This window comes from Aquarana catesbeiana, linkage group LG01 (assembly GCF_042186555.1).
Source record: "Aquarana catesbeiana isolate 2022-GZ linkage group LG01, ASM4218655v1, whole genome shotgun sequence".
Taxonomy (NCBI): domain Eukaryota; kingdom Metazoa; phylum Chordata; class Amphibia; order Anura; family Ranidae; genus Aquarana; species Aquarana catesbeiana.
This window is the reverse complement of record NC_133324.1, coordinates 763,072,822-763,092,426: the sequence shown is the minus strand read 5'-3', so window position 1 is coordinate 763,092,426 and position 19,605 is coordinate 763,072,822. Positions and strand designations below refer to the sequence as shown.

The following is a 19,605-nucleotide window of genomic DNA, read 5'->3' as shown; positions in this document are numbered from 1 at the left end:
GAAGCCAAATGTAACTCTGCTGACCGGGGAAAGTAACATGATACTAATCTAATTAAGAATTGTGTGAACCACATTATGTGTGATTTTATGTGCTACCCTGCTGTGTGAAAAAAATGTGTTAGTGAGACCCCAGGCTAGAAGTGTGAATGTCTATTATGATCTATTGCAGGTTCATTAAAGGACCAAAATAAACCTAAGATAGAAGATGGCCTTTATAAAAATGCTTAAAATTATTTTTTTTATTTGAGACCATGATCTGATTTTTGGAGACTTGTCCATGGCTTCACACAGCACACTTTCTGAAATGCATTGCACTAGGAATGTGAAAGGGATAATCTGGATGGTTGCTATGTTCAATTCAGACTGCTTGATTTAATAGGATTTTTGTATTCCCCCCCCCCCCCAAAAATGCAGTTCTTGGAACTCATTAAGAGACACAGTATTCAAAGACACTTGGGTTAAATTGTTATCTACAAGAGGATCTAGACAATGGCAAACAAAAACCAGTGACCAGCTATTATAACCCTTCCCACTCCCAGCATGCCTTAGTTTGAAGCAAAACAGGTAGCAGCCTTGAAAATCTTTTGAGACGGTAGTCTGATGCCAAAATGCCCAAAAGATGCTCATAGATCTAGTAGAGAATGGTCAAAATTAATTAACGACATCTCTCTAAGTCTGCTTTCACACTGAGTCGCTTTACAGGCGCTATAGCGCTAAAAATAGCGGCTGCATAGCGCCTGTAAAGAGCCTCTCTTCTCACTCCAGTGTGAAAGCCCGAGTGCTTTCACACTGGAGCAGTGCGCTTGCAGGACGGTAAAAAAAAGTCCTGCAAGCAGCATCTTTGCAGCGCTGTAGGAGAGGTCTATACACCGCTCCTAAAGCGCACCTGCCCATTGAAATCAATGGGCAGCGCCGCCGAACCGCCGGCAAAGCGCCACTGCAGCGGCGCTTTGCGGGCAGTTTTAACCCTTTTTTGGCCACTAGAGGGGGTTAAAAGTGCCCCGCTAGCGGGTGAATAGCACCGCTAAAATGAACCTGTGTGCTGAAAAAAGATGTGCCAGGGGGGAGACACGCACCACACTCTACTGCAGCCAGAGGTCTGGTGGATACTCACCTTGGACAGCAGGGCACCTTCCGGTGTGAACCATAGATGGGACCTGGATTTATTTTTTAAATAATGTTCTGTCGGGAAAATTATGTTTATATCTTTATATATTTGGAAATTATCAATGTATATGTTTACCATAATTGCTTAAGGGCTTTCCTCTTCCTATTTGTCATTTTACTAATGATTTTAATTATTGGGTTTGCACTTCCTTAATTGGTTGGGCAGTAGATGCTGGAATCCATAAAAGTTGTGATCATTTTGTGTTTTATTATACTATGATTGATACCACAGTGGTCAAAATGCATTAGCATTATTTTACTGAATGTACTTGTGTAGCCAATAAAGATGTTCAACGTTTGAGTCCACCAAGTTGCCGGCTTATATCTATCAACGTAAAAAGTATTGAGGGATTGCACATCCCAGCCATGAGCACCAGTGTTCAGCCTTGGATAGCATTACTAGCAGCTTGGGTATTGTATTCAGTGATTGTATTTGTGGTTGAACTGGGTTTCTTACTTGTGTCTCACCTTGGAGGCTAAAGCCTGGGAGAAGTAAGAAACTCTTGGTCTCAAAAGAGATGGGATTGGAATTTTCCCAGCTTGAGCCCTAGTCTTGAAGTCTTGATTGGAGAAAACATTATCTTCAGCAAAATGAAAAAAAAAAAAAAAAGACTAGTAAAAATGGTCAAACCTTTCTCAGTAGATAGGTCCATCCTCCCTGGACACTAGCAAAAAAAATTAGGGCATGTTAGGAGTGAGAGGGGTTATACAGGCAGGTCACTGTTTTTTGTTTTGTTTTTGCCTTTGCAGAATTCTTCTGTAGGTAGCAGTATAACCCTATTTTCGCTGAATCCTGTGTCCCTCAATGAATTAAAATTTTTCAGAAAAAAAAAAAAAGATTACTTAACCCTTGATCTCAGAGAAAGAATGTTTGGACAAAACAATATGTCCTGGCCAAAGACCAACCAGCGAACAACTGGATATTGAAGTAGAAAAGAGAAAGGGTAAATTTATAATGTAACGGCCCTCTCAGCAGCAAATGGGGAGAGGAAAGGGAGGAAGCTAGACCTTCCATCTCACACCTATGGTTGTTACTGGGGTTGATAGTAACATTACAAGTTGTCAAATTACATAAATGAATACCCAGTGTGATGAAGAGAAGAAAGGGAATCTTTCATTCAGTAAATAGGTCCTGTAAGGACTTCATGAATTACAATTTTCAACCCAGGGGAACTCTGCAGCCAGGTAACATAGATCTTTCTGGGAAATACAGAACAAAACGGATAATTCATTTTAAGCAAAAGACATTGCATTTGTGACCAGACCCTCACTGTAGAAGGAAGGAAAAATTAGATACAGCGATACAGAAAAAAAAAGACTTTTGTGTCCTGTAAGAGCACAGACACAGCCTCTGCTCCCAATTTGACATCTGTGTGGGTCCCTAATCTCAAACTATCTGTGCTTACACTCTGTCCGTGCAGCCACTACAACCCAATTGACACAAATAGGACTGTCTGCACATACAGTAGATGCATGAAACACCTGTGTATCCCATGCAGGCCCTCACATGCATGTACACGTAAGTACACCTGTGTGAACGAGGCCTTAGAAGCCATAACAACTTAAGCATGGTGCCTCATATTTTACCTGCCATTTCCATAACACAAGGATTTTGGCTTGGATAGGTGCCTTTTAAAAATGGTATGATCCATTGTAGCATGGTTTCATAATCACAGTTGCAGCCGACAAGGGGACAGAAAGTAGTTCCAGTTACATCAAACAGAGCTCAATAGGGTGTCCCATTGTCTAATCACTAACAGTAGACACGCCAGCAACTTGTGTGGTGGTATGTCTGTTAAGGTAAAGAACTGGAGGCTTCACAGAAGGCAGAAAACATTAATAAAAACATTACCTATCTAAAAAGGAAAAAGCTTCATCACATCAGTAGCAGGAAGTCATTGGGATGTTTCCATTCCTTATAGGAGGAAAGATTCAAATACTGAGAGTATAGGGAAAGTGTTTGTGGCAGTGCAAGTTCTAAAAGTTCTTATACCATTTACAACATGTTCATCCACTAGATGCATAGTAGAGTGTACTGAATCAATCAGATTGGAAACAGCTTGCATATTTGTGTTGTATGGTACCTGCTCAAAAACGTTAGATGGTGTTATTAGATGGTAGGTTGTAACAGCTCTAAAACTCAGAGATTGCGAGAAGAGCCTCAGACACTCTGTAAGATAAAGGCCCAGTATGGTCAGAAGTAGACTATGCCATCGAAGGCACCAGAGCATGAGCAAAGCTTGTGAGCTGATTTCTGGGTTAATTGTGGACAGACTGACAAAAGTTCAGAAGTGGATATAAGAGGCCTAGAAGACACAGTACAGTTCTCAGGCTCAGACAGCAGGGCTATAAATGTTGATGAGGATGACCATATAGAAATAGGAGTCCCAGGGTCCAGATTGCAGATGTTGTTACCTTCTAAGGAGTCAGGTGAATTGCCCCCTGAAATAGGGAGTTACCCATTGCAGCGGCACTGTTCTTTGAACTCCTTTTAAAAGATATGTTGCAGTGCTTATCAGTAAACAACAAGACCAAAGCAAGAGAGACCTCTCATACTTACAAACCAAACCAAGCCAGCTTGTACTGATGAGGGTCATACGTGGGCAGAAATGATCAAGTCGCTGTAGGCAGGCAGCAGAAAAATATCAGAGACTGGGTGATTCATGTCTTGCAGTGGAAAAATATCAGAGACTGGGTGATTCATGACTTTAAAGCAGCAGTATAAGCAGCTGAAAGATGCTTCATCTAACTGGGAAAGTAGCGCACAACACTACACTTAGTAGGTAATATAAATCAAAACTACCGTTAGGCTACATTCACACCAGCGATTTAGGCTGGAGCAAACTGCACCTTGTGCGTGTCAAGCAGCAATCATCGCAGGTAATCGCTGGCTGTGTGGACAGCCGCGAATAGCCTCGGCTGTCAGCAACCTATCATAGTGAATAGAGTCAGCGGTTGCACCTAGCTGCGGCCAGCCACAGCAGGAATCAGAAGATTCCTGCAGCTGAAATTTACACTGGCCTAAACCGCATGTGTAAATGTAGCCTTAATGCAGCTTGACCAGCCATATACACTAAATGAGTTGAAAGAGACTGGGGCACACTAAAAGGCTATGCTATGACCCCAGGACTGGAATGCACTCTCTGAGTTACAAATACAATATACAAAGGACTGAAAAGTACCTGAGCTCATTACCCAAGGGTCACACAACACTTAACAACAATCAGAGACTGCAGAGGCTGGGTCACAACAGGACCTGTGCCAATACTCTGGACATGGAGAGCACATTTTGTCTAACACAGTGCACAAGAGTATGGAAAGCGCCACAATGCAGAGCACAATGTCCGAAGATGACCTACCAGGTTATCTTTGGTACTGTCAGAGGCTTATTCACAAACAGAATCATCAGAAATTGGGTCACACCATAGGCTGTGCCATGGCCCTGGACCTGGAAAGTGCTCTATCACTAACAGTACAGTTGTTTAAAAAGCACCACAATACAGAGCCTAGTTTTTGACAGTCACATTCTAGACTAGCTCTACAATCTTTGGTCCAGCAGTGTCTGGGTAAGGCTTCCAAAGCGATTGCTGAGGATGCACTGATCTAAAAAGCTGCTGTATAGAGACCAGCTCAAGCAGCATATTGGTACTTGACTGAAGAAAAAAAATAGATGGAATACAGAGCATGTTGATAGAAGAGTAAAAGTTTGTAAAAACAATCTAGAGTTTTCCTCAGCAGAGCTGATAAAAAAGCATCCAACAACCTAAGATACTAGCAGCATGGGAGTTAGGGATGGGGTTATACACAGGCTGGCCTTCAGTTTTTTTTTCTGTTTGGCAGTGTCCAACTCGTGAATGAAGATGCATATAACTCACATACCCAAGAATTACTAAATTCCTATGTCCTTCAATGGACTATAAAGAAAACTTTGTTCAGACAAAAAAATAAATAAAGCTGATTGTTATGACAAGCAACCGTAGAGCATCAAATATTGCACAGATGGAATGTAACTAAACCTATTATTAGGCAAAGAGGGCAAGAGTGGACCCATTTATAAACAGGATCTGCTCCTTTACCTCTTTGGTAACACCAACTCCAGTTCTGCTATTTGCTACAAGAAAGCTGTTGTCCTGTCAGCTTACCCCTTTAATCATTAATATATAGCAGGGAAATGCAATTAGCGGACCTCTGCCTATGGGTGTCATGCTTGTGGCTGTCAGAGTCTTGCTATGCCTCATGGGACTTGTAGTTCTGCAACAGCTGGAGGTCCGCTAATTGCATATCCCTTATATATAGATTAGGTTTTGCAGCTTACCAGTCCTCCCTCTTAGACCATAAGCTTTAAGGAGCAAGGCCCTCTGATTCCTACTGTATTAACATGTATTGTATTTGTACTGTCTACCCTCAAGTTGTAAAGTGCTGTGTAAAATGTCAGTGCTATATAAATCCTGTATAATAATAATAACAATAATAATAAAGTAATGCAGTAGCTAAATCTATGGTGGTGACCAATTGGTGCTGTACGACTGAGGCACTGAATAGCTGCTTAAGAGAAATGTCATCAAATGTCTGAGGTCCACAAAGTGTTAAGTAAACTAATAATATGTCACAAATAAAAGCACCTTTCAGAAATAAAGTCAGACTACTAGAATCCTGAAAACTGGAACTCTGAAATTTCCTGCTCCACTATTAAAATATCATGCACCTGTGTTTTACTTCACTTTGACAGTGCTGAAATAAAAGTCTTTGAGGAAAAAAATTTCAATGTACATATCAGAGATTCTTCTCATTTTCCTTTAAAGAAAATATGTGCTTAGAGTATTTATGTATGTAATTTTTCCTAAGGTCATTCCTGGTATTTAAAGTGTGTGGGCAGGCTGGTTGTGCTGAAGTCGATTCATCGGTTGACTTCAGTACAACCAGCCTGTTTTTTTTTTTTCACGTGATCACTGTCGGTGGCTATAGTGCTGCGGGAGGGACTCTCTCATCAAACACTGCACACCACTTCCAAAGTGAAAGGACAGAAAATTGCATACTCTATGGACTGCTTACCACTGTTCAAAAAGCCATAAGGGCTTCTCCTGAGAAATGTCTAAAAAGGTAAGAAATAAAGCCGATGGACAGAAGCAAATACTTACTTCATTACCCTCTAATTCAAAGTAATCAAACTTCACTGATATCCTGTACTGAGAAGGAGCAACAACTTGCCAGACACAGTTCTTGTTTGGTGGATATTCTTTGGGCCAGGCTGGAGTGGTTATTGTTCCATTCAGCTTGGTTAACAGCCCTCCACATGCAGCTGAAATGACAGAATACACATTGGCTGAAAACATAGCCTTGAACTTACAACAACCATGTAAACTAAACTGCTTTTGTTTAGGCAAGAATGACTACTTATGGCCATTAATGTCTGTGCAGCTCATTTTTTATGACAGAGCATATTTACTAAACCAAGGAGCTTCCTGGGTACTGCAGAAATTTTCTCTGAATATATCACATGCTTTCTGGTTCCCTGTGGTCACATGCAGTATACTCTATGTATACATGGGTATTAAATGGTTATCTTAGCAATGAGCCTTAGGACGTTTGGTAATAAACAAAGGTGGTTGAGAACTGTTGTTTCCGATATCTAGACTCATAAATGTACCAAAATCAAGTCTCTTACACTGCATTGAGCCTGTCTGCTATTACATAGTATAAAGCTGCAGGGCTTTTTTTCAGTGGGAACGCGGGGGAACGCATTTCCGGTACCTTCACCACTGACTGCAAGTGGTGCTGGGGTGTGCTGCAGGGTCTATTGATGCTCACTGCTAGGGGATCTATTCTAGCTGGAAGGGATCTATTGTTGCTGGTGGGAGACCTACTGTTGCTGGGGGTGGGTCTTATATTGCTGGGAGGGTCAGTTGTTGCTGGGAGAGATCTACTGTTGAGGGAGGGGTCTATTGTTTCTGGCTGCTGGAGAATCTATTGAAGCTGGCTGTGGGGAGATCTGCTGTTGCTGCTGGGAGTCTATTGTTGCTGGGGGGGGGGTTGTGGTAGGGTGGTCTATTGTTGCTGGCGGGGGCTCGGTTGTTGCTGGCGGGAGCTCTATTGTTACTGGCTACAGGGGATCTATTTTACTGCTTTTCTTGTTATAATTACCAAATTTCTTATGGATTACTTAGCACTACAAATTGATACTTGGTTCTATATTTTCTAAAAGGGCAGTACTGGGAGGTGGTTAGGGGATGGAACCAAGGAACGGTGCTCGGAGGTGGGTAAGGGTGGAAAAAAGGGGTGGCTCAGAAAGGGGGAGTTCCTGCACCAATTCTCTGAGAAAAAAAGCCCTGTAAAGCTGTAATGCTAGGTGTTTTACTACATCATAATTTTACTCACATTCATGAGAGAAACATCAAACTCTAACTGCTGACTTCCTTCTACTAACATACCTATTCCCTGGATGTTCCCAGGTTCAATATGTATGAGTCACTAACTTGTAACAAGTATAAAAATCAGTAAATTCAGAGAAGTGTCAAAATCCTCATCTGCATACTTGTTCCAGATATAGGGGCAGGTTGACCGTCAAGGCTCAGTAATTACAGCATCTATGTTTCTCCCATGACATGTTACTTTTAAAGAGCATTAATGGGAATAAGCCTTCTTTTTTCTTTACAGGTTGTACAGGAATATTTCTGACCATTTCCCCCCTTATGCTTTCTACTTTTCTCAAGCTGTATGCTTGTGCATTCCAAACCAAAAAAAATTAAAAATCCCCAACCAAAAAAAAATATGCATATTTGGTTAGACAAGACATGTGGATGCTTGGGGGTGTCTGTGTTCAGCTCACATAATTCTTCCTCTGGCACCTTGCGTAAATGTCAGATGGGCCACGACTGTGTCATTTGAAGTGTACAATTCATGTTACATAAATTTTGTGAGCAAAATGGACTCTCTTCCATCTATGTCACAATGCTAAGCAAACCATGGTTTATGGTAGAACTTTGGACAAAGGGGCAGGGTTGGACCTGACAAAGGATGTAACTCCTTCCCCATCCAAAACAAAATTTTTTGTCTTGAACTCCACTGTAAATCGTTTTCAAATTTGAAGAAACAAAGAACACTGGATTCACAGTGCTAGCTTTACACATCACTGATGAAACGTTACCTTCACAGCTCTTCTTGTCAGGACCAAGCTCATAGCCAGGATCACAGGAACATTTATAACTTCCAAGAGTGTTAATACAGCGCTGTTCGCAGCCACCATTGTCTGGTTTGGCACATTCATCTTCCTCTGTATAGAAGAAAATATATGTATAAAAAACAGTGATTTCCATTAGTCTTAAAAAAATATTATTAACAGAAATATAAAGTAATAATAATAATAATGTATTTCAATCCCACTCAGGGTCATATGAAGGATTTTTAGTTCTACGGGAGACTAAATTACGCATTGTCCTGAACATTAGGCTACATTCTAAAACAGATTAGCAGAATCCCTAAAGCCAGACATATTCTTTCATTGATGAAAAATGGAGTATTGTGTGGCATAATTTAAGAATACCAAAAAATCTAAACTGCACATACTGTTTGTCAAGATAAAACACAGCTGCTTTGTTAAAAGAAATTGTAGAGGTTTTATGCAAAGAAGAAAAAGCACAAAGATTGCATCCTGACGTATTTTGGCTCACTGAATACTTCTGATTTCAGTGTTGAAGTTGAAGAGCACTGTGTAGAGGTTTTGCACTGCAATGGACAATTTATTGTTTTTTAACTGTATGTCATAAAGGAACGTTGAAAAAAAAAAAAAAAAGGCATCAATAAAATCTAGACAGCCAAGTCATACTTTAGGAAGCATAAATCACCTTTTAGGAAATTAGCAGCAAACCCGGCTTTGTTTACAGTTGCATCTGAAACAAACTTCATCCACAGGGTATTAGAGGTAGATCTGATATCATCTGGTTTATCATAGCCACAGAAATGTCCAATCAGGGGGCTGTTCTCACTATTCCCATCTCGTACTTCCAGGTAATCATAAGCACAGGTGTCATGACGCTCTATCTGTAAATGAAACCATAAACTGGGCGATTACTGAAAACTATGTACAGTAAAAGTTTATGACAATGTGATCATCTCTAATAATTATTTTAATAACAGATATTTTGACAGGCAGTAAGAAATTAGAGGCAAAAGCCATCATTTGGAAATTAAATATATTACATGAAAGTTATCCCACACAAAGGGTGTCTCTATGGTCTTACTTCAGCAGATACCTTGCTTTTACTTTGAAAACAACATTAAATGGATTATTTTCTTATAGATTTTTTTCTTAATTGATTATTTTCTAACTGTTGTATAAAGCTGAATTCAAGGTATGGCAATTTTTGCATAGTTACATTGGTCCAGCTTGGACCAATGTAAATATGTATGTGTCATACCTGGCTGTGGAAGCTGAAAATCACTGTAATGGGCACAGCAGCTACAGTGACTGCCTTTTGCAATCCGGGTCTGGCATTGAGCAGGTGCTCTGCTTTGAACACTGCATTTTCTCCATGATTGAATGAGGTCAAGAGGCAAGATGGTGACATCACAATCTCCACCTATGTAATCAGATAATGGTTTGCATTCATTAAGAAAATTCAAACGGTTTTCTGAATGACACCCATGCTAGGTGAATGACCCCCTGTGTTTACTAAGCAGTGGGGCAGCTGCTCAGCATGGGGCTTAGAATCTGGCAGCAATCACTGTAGTAATGGTGCCCACTACAGTGATTTACGGTTTCCACGTGGATTTCTCAGCTATGGAACATACATACTTACAAGCTGGATCAACGCAATTATGCAAAAAAGTCCATAACCGGAATTCAGCGTTTATACAACCAGATGTGGATAATCATTTTGGTGTTCCCAGAACAGCTAGTGAAGGTGCCAAAACAATACTAAGTTTGATTTTGCAAATGTGCAAGTATTATAAATGGTCAGCCTCAGCACAATTGGGTAACACATGCATGTGTGCCCCAGTGTGCTTTAGAATCCATAGATAATTTTTCCTCCTCCTAAGCTAGGCTTGTATACAATGATTTAAAACTTAAAAGGAAAATAAATACAGAGAGAAACATGCAGGCTGCCACAATGTTGAGCTCTCCTTCAAAAAATACTAGCTGACTGGCAGTTATTCTGAACCTCTCGTTTACTCGTTGACCTACAAAAAAGTATACAAGTCAAGACTTCTGACTTTTCTCTAACTTTCCTGATCTGTATATTTGTTCCAGGTCAGCGACTCTGGAAGCACTGCAGCCAGTGCTTTAGTATACCAGTCAGACAACATTTCCAGAAAAGGGTAAAAAAATGGGGCAGCCCATGTGTATGTATCTTGACCAGTTTAATTTAATGGAAGTCTCCTTTAAACAATATTGGGTACATTCACTTGCAAGATGTTCCAGGCAAAGTTTTGGATCATTTCTTACGTAGTATTGCAGGAACTACTATATTAATGCAGACCTAAATCCTAGTGAACCTGCTCTCTGTCAGCATCCTCCTCGCACTGCAGCACAACTGATTGGCTCATGTACTGCTTTTTCCCCCCTCAATGGGAGCTCTGTTGTACAGGGACTGCAAGAGGCTGACATCAAGTCAAATTCAGTTTTTAATACTGCTTGCATTAAAAAAATATACGTATGATGTTTAAACAAATAAAAAGCTGCAAAAAGGTGTCTCTTAAGTTTGCAAAGTGCAGAATATAGGGATCTCCTAGAGAAATATAGTTTGCACCACATCCCAAAGTAAATATGTAGGAATACAGAAAAAGTGTTGCAGGACTTGCTAGGTACCACCTCTCAACAAATCACCCAACAGAACATACAGTATGTTAAAAATACTACCCTGTTTCCCCGAAAATAAGACCTAGCGTGATTGTCAGTGATGGCTGCAATATAAGCCCTACCCCCCAAATAAGCCCTACCTTGTTTCCCCGAAAATAAGCCCTTCCCTGAAAATAAGACCTACAAGGACTTTAACTAGGGCTTATTTGGGGGGTAGGGCTTATATTGCAGCCATCACCGACAATCATGCTAGGTCTTATTTTCGGGGAAACAGGGTATTTTATTATCACAAATGTTTTAACATCCACATAATTAAAACATTTTATTTATATCTTAAAAGCAACCACCATTCAACACTTCTTCATACACCCTTAAATAAGCAACAAATCCAGATATTAACTAGTTAAGCCACCATACAACATTCAATCTCGAATTATATAATAGATGGACAACAGTTGTTGATCAAAACATAATAGGTGTGGCTTTACTCAAGATGTTCCACATATAGCTTCTTCAGGAGTAGGGACAGAAAAACATTGCTAATTTAATGTTTAACACTGGTGAGGGACTCTTCAGACCTTTAGGTACCCAGTAGAGAGGGTACAGATGGTAGTCAAAGACTTATGATATAAACCATACTAGACAGGGAATTTATATCCCAAGGTAACAATGCTGACAGTAAGACTCAATTGTGTCTTCCAAACAGTTGATGAGGACTTATTTCAGTATTGCAATTTGTAGAATAATGCCCATCTCTCTGAGCATATAGGCTGCTATGAAAGTCTATTCTCACCCGCAAAGAGCCAACAATATTTGAATAATGTGAATGTTAAAACATTTGCAATAATAAAATAGTTTTTTCTTAACATATGTTCTGTTGTGTGATTTGTTAAGCTATTTAACACATATTTGCATACAAAAGAAAACCATGTCCTTACAAATATGGCAAGAAATGCAAAATAATGACCCAATGACATCATATAAATAGTGCACAATCATTTGGCAATAAAAATGTTGATGTTCATTTTTTTTTAAATTGCAGTTCATCTTTAGACACATTTTTCTTCACAAAGGTCCCCCTATAAAGCGTCAATGCAACAAAACTGAAAATACAGTAAATAATTAAATAGTAGACAGTGCTGCCTTCATTCCACTTATGTTAGGATTATGTAAAAACTGAGCAGCTAAAGGGCATCACAAAATTATAAAGCACTGTGTTAATAAATATAGGTGTAGATTAGGTATAATTTTTATAAAAGATAGTGGCTGTGAAATGCAACACGTGTGCATACCATTTGTTTTGTTTTGTTTTTTAGAAAAAGATGGATTACCGCTAAATGTTGTTTTATTTAATGGTGCTAGGTTATGGCTTGGTTTAAAATAATTAAGAGGCTGTGAAAAGAGCCTATTGTCATGGCTTTAAACTGGTTTAATTTAAATAGAACCAATACGCTTATATTCATTTAATCCTCTTGAAAATGTATGCATAGAAAAGGAGTCTAGCCTGGAGGTTGGTCTGTCAATGACAATTTGTTCACTGCAGTCTGGATTAGAGATTTCTGAAAGCAATATAATTTATCCTAACACCAGTTTAGGTCAGATAATGTTACCTCAAATGCCTGGAAGGTTAATCCGACATTGTAATTTTCAGCTACTGTTATTTTCCATATACATTCCTTGGATGGCCTGTAGTCATCTGGATAATTGGGGGACTGAATCTGGCCAGAATCTTTATGAATTTCTCCTCCACAAATAGCTGAAAAACAAAAGGGGGTCAATTAAGAAAAAAAAACAAAAAAAAACAGATTTGACAAAGGTGCAGTTATCAGGAACATACAGCGCCCCTAAAAAAGTATTCATACCCCTTGAAATGTTCCACATTTTGTCATGTTACAACCAAAAATGTAAATGTATTTTATTGGGATTTAGATAGACCAACACAAAGTGGCACATAATTGTGAAGTGGAAGGAAAATGAAATATCCAAAAAGTGTGGCATGCATTTGTATTCAGCCCCCTTTGTAAAACCACCTTTCGCTGCAATTACAGCTGCAAGTCTTTTTGGGTAGGTCTCTACTAGCTTTGCACATTCAGAGTTAAATTTTTGCCCATTCTTCTTCGCAAAATAGCTCAACCTCTATCAGTTTGGATGGAGAGCGTCTGTGAACAGCAAATTTCAAGTCTTGCCACAGATTCTCAATTGGATTTTTGTCTGGACTTTGATTGGGCCATTCTAACACATGAAAATGCTTTGATCTAAACCATCCCATTGTAGCTCTGGCTGTATGTTCAGGGTCGTTGTTCTCCTGGAAGGTGAACCTCCGCCCCAGCCTCAAGTCTTTTACAGACTCACAGGTTTTCTTCTAAGATTGCCCAGTATTTGGCTCCATCCATCTTCCCATCAACTCTGACCAGCTTCCCTGTCCCTGCTGAAGAAAAGCATCCCCCCAACATGATGCTGCCACCACCATGTTTCACGGTGGGGATGGTGTATTCAGGGTGATGTGCAGTGCTAGTTTTCTGCCACACATAGCATTTTGCTTTTAGGCCAAAAAGTAAAATTTTGGTCTCATCTGAACAGAGCACCTTCTTCCACCTGTTTTCTGTGTTCCCTACATGGCGTCTCTAAAACTGCAAACTGGACTTTATATGGCTGTCAACAATGACTTTCTTCTTGCTACTCTTCCATAAAGGCCAGATTTGTGGAGTGCATGACTAATAGTTGTCCTGTGGACAGATTCTCTCACCTGAGCTGTGGATCTCTGCAGCTCCTCCAGAGTTATCATGGGCCTCTTGGCTGCTTCGCTGATTAATGCTCTCGTTGCCCGGCCTGGCAGTTTAGGTGGACAGCCATGTCTTGGTAGGTTTGCAGTTGTGCCATACTCTTTCCATTTTCAAAAGATAGATTGAACAGTGCTCCTGTGAGATGTTCAAAGCTTGGGATATTTTTTTATAACCTAACCCTGCTTTAAACTTCTCCACAACTTTATAACTGACCTGTCTGGTGTGTTCCTTGGCCTTCTTGATGCTGTTTGTTCCCTAAGGTTCTCTAGCAAACCTCTGAGGGCTTCACAGAACAGCTGTATTTATACTGAGATTAAATGACACACAGGTGAACTCTATTTATTAATTAGGTGACTTCTGAAGGCAGTTGGTTCAACTAGATTTTATTCAGGGGTATCGGAGTAAAGGGGGCTGAATACAAAAGCACGCCACACCTTTTCAAATATTTATTTGTAAACATTTTTATAAACCATTTATCATTTTCCTTCCACTTCACAATTATGTGTTACTTTGTGTTGATCTATTCCATAAAATCCCAATAAAATACATTTACATCTTTGGTTGTAACATGACAAAATGTGAAAAATGTCAAGGGTATGAATACTTTTTCAGGGCACTGTATGATGGATAGACTCATTTTTTTTTTTATCTTGACCATTATCTCAGATTATGAGAGAAATAAATAGCCAATTTCTAATTATGTTAAGATGGCATAGTGGAAACGAAATATGGACAGCTTGCAATCATTTTAGTGGCTATTGAACTACAATTCTCAAAATCCTCTGGTGGTGCAGTATTTACAGATCACCGTAGCTAATCCTTAGGTTATTAATGTATGTACATGTAAGACACTTGTAACTGCACAGCATGATTTGAACTGGCAAAGAGTCTGGGGTAAAGTAAGGTAGAGTTTTTTTTGTTGTTGTTGCTGTCTCTAGTCTGCTGGAGAGACACCCCTTTTCTTCCTGTCCTAGAGACGCAGCAGGAAGTGAGAGTAAATCTCTACAAAATTAGATAAATTCCCCTCTTAGAAAGTAGCCACCAGGACACGTCCCTTCAAAAGATTTACCATTACCTCTTGGTTTGGTGACAATGGAAACAATTTGCATTTCCCATCACTTTCTGTTTTTGTGACAATGGTCACTAGGACAGACAGGAAGAAATCAACCCAGCGGGACACAAGAAGCAATATGTGATGATCTTTCGATATTCTACCCAAAACTAAGAAAAACTTTTTGGCTATATATACACTTTATGCCAAGACAAAAATCTCACTGCCTAAGTCATCCTGTATATATTATCTCACCTTCATAAACTGCAGAAAATCCTTTTCCAACCCAGTTGCTGCTGCTTCGAAACTCTATCCACATTCTGCTATCTGTTGTTGTCAGGACCTCTGGCAGTTTATCACCACAAAACCTGCCTAAAATAATTAAGCATATACTCTAGCTTAGAAAAATTAACATGTTAAATGACCAAAGGATGCATGGTATTACAAAAAAACACATCAGCTTTGAGGCTAAAATGTATGATATTTAGGCCACAAATGGGTTTGTATGCTCACCTTATGTTTGCATGGGTTCATGTACCCATTCAGGAATAGGACATTAGATTTTGACGAGATATTAGAATTTTTAATAGACATATAAACAAAAAAAACTACAGAGCCCAAGTCCAATAAAAGAACAAATCCCCTATCATATTTTATATGATCAGATCCCCCTGAGGAAGACACGTAATCGCCATGTGTTGTCACGCATAGGGGAGGTGCCAGGATGATGGAGGAGACAGTCACTTGCTCTCTGAGCTAGCTGCTGATTCACACAAGCCTGAAAACCATTTGGAGAAGATTTTAACATTGTATGTTTTCTATAGCCTGGTGTGCTGCAAGCACCCATCAAGTGTGTGTACTCTGATGTTTACCTACAATACATTTCTATATTTAACAGATAATGCACTATCTGGCCTCATTGGAATTTAAATTGAGGATACCATCTTTGGATTACACCTGGAGGAGACTGTAAATCCTGCTACTTAGAGCCCAGAGGTGGTTCAGCTCTGCTTTTGGGGCCCAAACTTAATTGTGCGGTGACACAATTGGAGGTGAGCGCACTCACACGGGGAGTATGATCGTGTGTGAAGTCATGCTTAATATTATTTGGATCATCATCACAGAGTCACTTTATGGAACACACATACATATACATATATATATCTCTATATATATATATATATATATATCTCTATATATATATATCTCTCTATATATATATATATATATATATCTCTATATATATATCTCTATATATATATATATATATATATATATATATATAGCGCTGCATTTGTTTATTTTTAATATTTTATACACAGATTATGGGAGCGTGAATATGTTTAGCGGCTGTGGATTGATTCTCTTACGTTTAAAACATTCTTTGGGCACTCTTCATTGGTAGCTCGCAAGAAATCTATCTATATCACATATTTTATATATCATTAGTACCACTCAGTCCTTGAACTAGATGTTACGATATTAGCCATTATTTCTTTTTAAATAAGCCTTTAAAAGGCCTACTGGAGAAACAAGCAGATGTGATGAGAAACAGAGAAACAGTGCTAAGTTTAGCAAAGCTCTTTGTGTACAAAAGAGAAGGTGAACAACATGCTAGTAAGTATAGGAAAGCAGCAGTATACCTGTGGCGAAAACATTCCAAATCAGTGGTTCCCAGTGGCAACATCTTGAAACTGGTATATTTCAGAATAGAAGAGGAAGTGTACCCCAATGATAATGCCAGCAAGGTGGGTGTTTGGGGGAATTTACTTTGATTGTGCAGTCAGCAAAATATATCATTGATTATCTACTAGATGTTAACTGTTTATATCAACAAATAATAGATCTTACACAAAACATATCAGCAGTATACAAAGACAACCCAGTTAAGAACAACTCTGGTCTAATTAAAACGCAAGGTAGTGCTTTAAAACTAGGTCAAACAATGGTACTTTGTATTTCATACCTAGCAGAGGGGATTTCCTCCAGTAACCGTCTCTGACTTCAATATAGTCATACCAACAGAGACTGCTCTTATAAAGGTCCATAGTTGTAAAATTCAGGACAATCTGCAAAACAATAAGTTGGATTATGCAATCTGTTTAACATAGGGGTATGTTGGAACTACACCCATCTCAAAATGGTTTGTCAAACTTTTCTTATAAATATACATGTATTAAAAACCACTTGTGCCAATGTATTAGGAGTTGCAATTACTTTTTGTGCTCTTGTTATTGGGATACCAATCTTAAATGCCAAGCCAGGAAGATTAGGCCAGTGAAGAGATACTTTGTCTATATTTCTAATAACTAAAACTGAAAACAAACTCAAATTGGCATACCTTAGTTCATTTTTTCTAGGAATACCCATACACCTGAGGTATGCACCTTCCAACTGCATGTTTGTGGTACATTCAGGCAGCCACAGATGACTGATCTGCAGCCCAACCTGTCTAATTGTTATTATTTCCTGATAGATAAGCAGTCATTCTGGATCTCCCTCCTCTGGCCATAGGCTTAAAGCTGAACTCTAAGCAGATATATTGTGTATAAAAATAATTCAGTCATGTATTCATTAAAAAAATAATTACATAAACACATAAAATTGCATTTATTTAGGTACTTAAACATTCATTGGCTACCTTTCAGACTTACATTGCTTTAGTTCGAATATTGCAGTAGGGAGGAATCAGCATCCCATTGTTGCGACTTGCAATTTCTTAGGTTAGGTGGATTGTTGGGGCAATTATGTAATTCCTAGGCACTGCTATAATGCTAAGCTATGCTGTTTAGAGTTAAAGTGATTGCAAGCGTTTTTTTTTTTTTTTTAAATAACAAACATATACTTACCTCCACTGTGCAGCTTGTTTTGCACAGAGTGTAGGGACCCCGAACCTGCTCTTCTGGAGTCCCTCGGCGGCTTTCGCGGCTCCTCCCCACATTAGAAACGCTCTCCCAGGGGGTTACCTTGCTAGCATGCTCCCGAGTCCAGCATTCCGTGTCCAGGACTCGGCCCCGCCCCCCACGTCATTGGATTTGATTGACAGCAGAAGGAGCCAATGGCTGCGCTATCTATCTATCTAATCAAGAGCCGAGGACCCTGGGCAGAGAGACAGCACATCCCCGGTGGGTCAAGTTGCAGGGGTCAGGTAAGTAAAATAGGGGGGCCAGTCACTGCCAGGTGTTTTTTCACCTTAATAGGATGCACTAAGGTGAAAAAACATGAGGGTTTACAACCCCTTTAACAAAAATGTCATTCTAATCTAATATTCTCTGCCTACAGCTTTTTTGTGCATTCCACCCATCAGTTCATTTCTGGTCAGTTTATTTCTGGTCAATGTGCAAACATTTATCAAGAGAGGTTTAGGTCCCCCAGATGAATTGTATAGCTGTAGATCTCAAATGTTAAAAGTGTGAGCATGGTGATGTAATCATCTAAAATTTGTATAAAAACAAAAGTAGAAAGTCCATCCTGAAGATATTTAACTCTTCATAGTTAGGAAAGCCGGAGAGAATGTCATCTGGGGAGGTCATCAAGAATAAGGCCAATAGGTTCACCAAAGTTTAGAGTCCACAGGTTGGCTGCTATATAGGTGCATAAATGTTGCATTACTTTTGACTGCTATGTAAAAGGGTAAAAATAGTGAGCATTTAGGCTGCGTAAAAAGGGTGGTAGATAAAAGACATATTGAGAAAATCTAACTTTTCTGTATTTGTCCTGGACTCCTGAATTTGGAAAATTCTTTCAAAATGTTAAGGATGATGGCGGATGGAAAGGATATCTATAATAAAAGGTCATCTGCATACAGAGAAATTTTATGATGGTGAGTACCTATGTGTCATTTCTGAGGCCTACAGCTATGTGTTTCATTGTATTTTTACATGCCTATATACTGCTTAAATCACTTGTCAACCGTAGGTTAAAAAAATGAGAAAAAACAAAACTTTTCACACTACTATTAAAAATTTTCTGAACACTGGAGGATGGACTGTTTAGTAATTTACAGCCATCAGCTCAATTTCCACAGGACCGTCCAAAACTGTGTGAAGACTAAGCCCATCTCTACAGCACGGCTAGACGTTTAAATGACTCAGTGCTATCACTCTGCTTCTTGCTTAACAGCAGCAACATAGGGAGTCCATTGTTTTAAAGTAGTTGACAAACGCATAAGCTGGTCTTACATGTAACAACTTTAAAGGCTAAGTTCACCTTTTTTTTCCTAAATTCCAGCTCCCCTATGCACCAATAGAGCATTCATGTACTTTTTTTGCAAAAATATCAAAGCTTTTCATTAAATCTACAGACACCTACCTTACTGTCCTCCATCCATGATTCTAAACGTATCCATTGCTTCTGTCTTACGTCCTTACAGACTATAGGTCGTGACACAGGAAGGAGTTGACCAACCAATCTCATTAGCACACACCTTACCCTCCCATTCGCAGCTGCACCTTTTTTAACCACTTCAGCCCCGGAAGATTTTACCCCCTTTCTGACCAGAGCACTTTTTACAATTTGGCACTGCGTCGCATTAACTGACAATTGCGCGGTCATGCAATGCTGTACCCAAACGAAATTAGCGTCCTTTTTTTCCCACAAATAGAGCTTTCTTTTGGTGGTATTTGATCACCTCTGCGGTTTTTATTTTTTGCGCTATAAACAAAAAAAGAGCAACAATTTATTTTTTACTTTTTGCTATAATAAATATCCCCAAAAATGTTTTTAAAAAACAAAATTTCTTTATCAGTTTAGGCCAATATATATTCTTCTACATATTTTTGGTAAAAAAAAATAAAAAATAAAAAATC

General features: G+C 39.2%; 1 protein-coding gene across 1 annotated transcript in view; it reads right to left on the bottom strand.

Annotated features, from left to right (window-relative positions):
* The window catches only part of TLL1 (tolloid like 1), a 205,944-nt gene that overhangs the window by 30,500 nt on the left and 155,839 nt on the right, over positions 1 to 19,605 (bottom strand). The window contains exons 10-15 of the mRNA XM_073606089.1: positions 16,764 to 16,866; positions 15,053 to 15,169; positions 12,574 to 12,719; positions 9,009 to 9,204; positions 8,312 to 8,437; positions 6,306 to 6,466 (exon numbers count right to left, since the gene is read on the bottom strand). Coding sequence (XP_073462190.1) covers positions 6,306 to 6,466; positions 8,312 to 8,437; positions 9,009 to 9,204; positions 12,574 to 12,719; positions 15,053 to 15,169; positions 16,764 to 16,866 — 849 coding nt within the window. The remainder of the gene's footprint in view (positions 1 to 6,305; positions 6,467 to 8,311; positions 8,438 to 9,008; positions 9,205 to 12,573; positions 12,720 to 15,052; positions 15,170 to 16,763; positions 16,867 to 19,605) is intronic.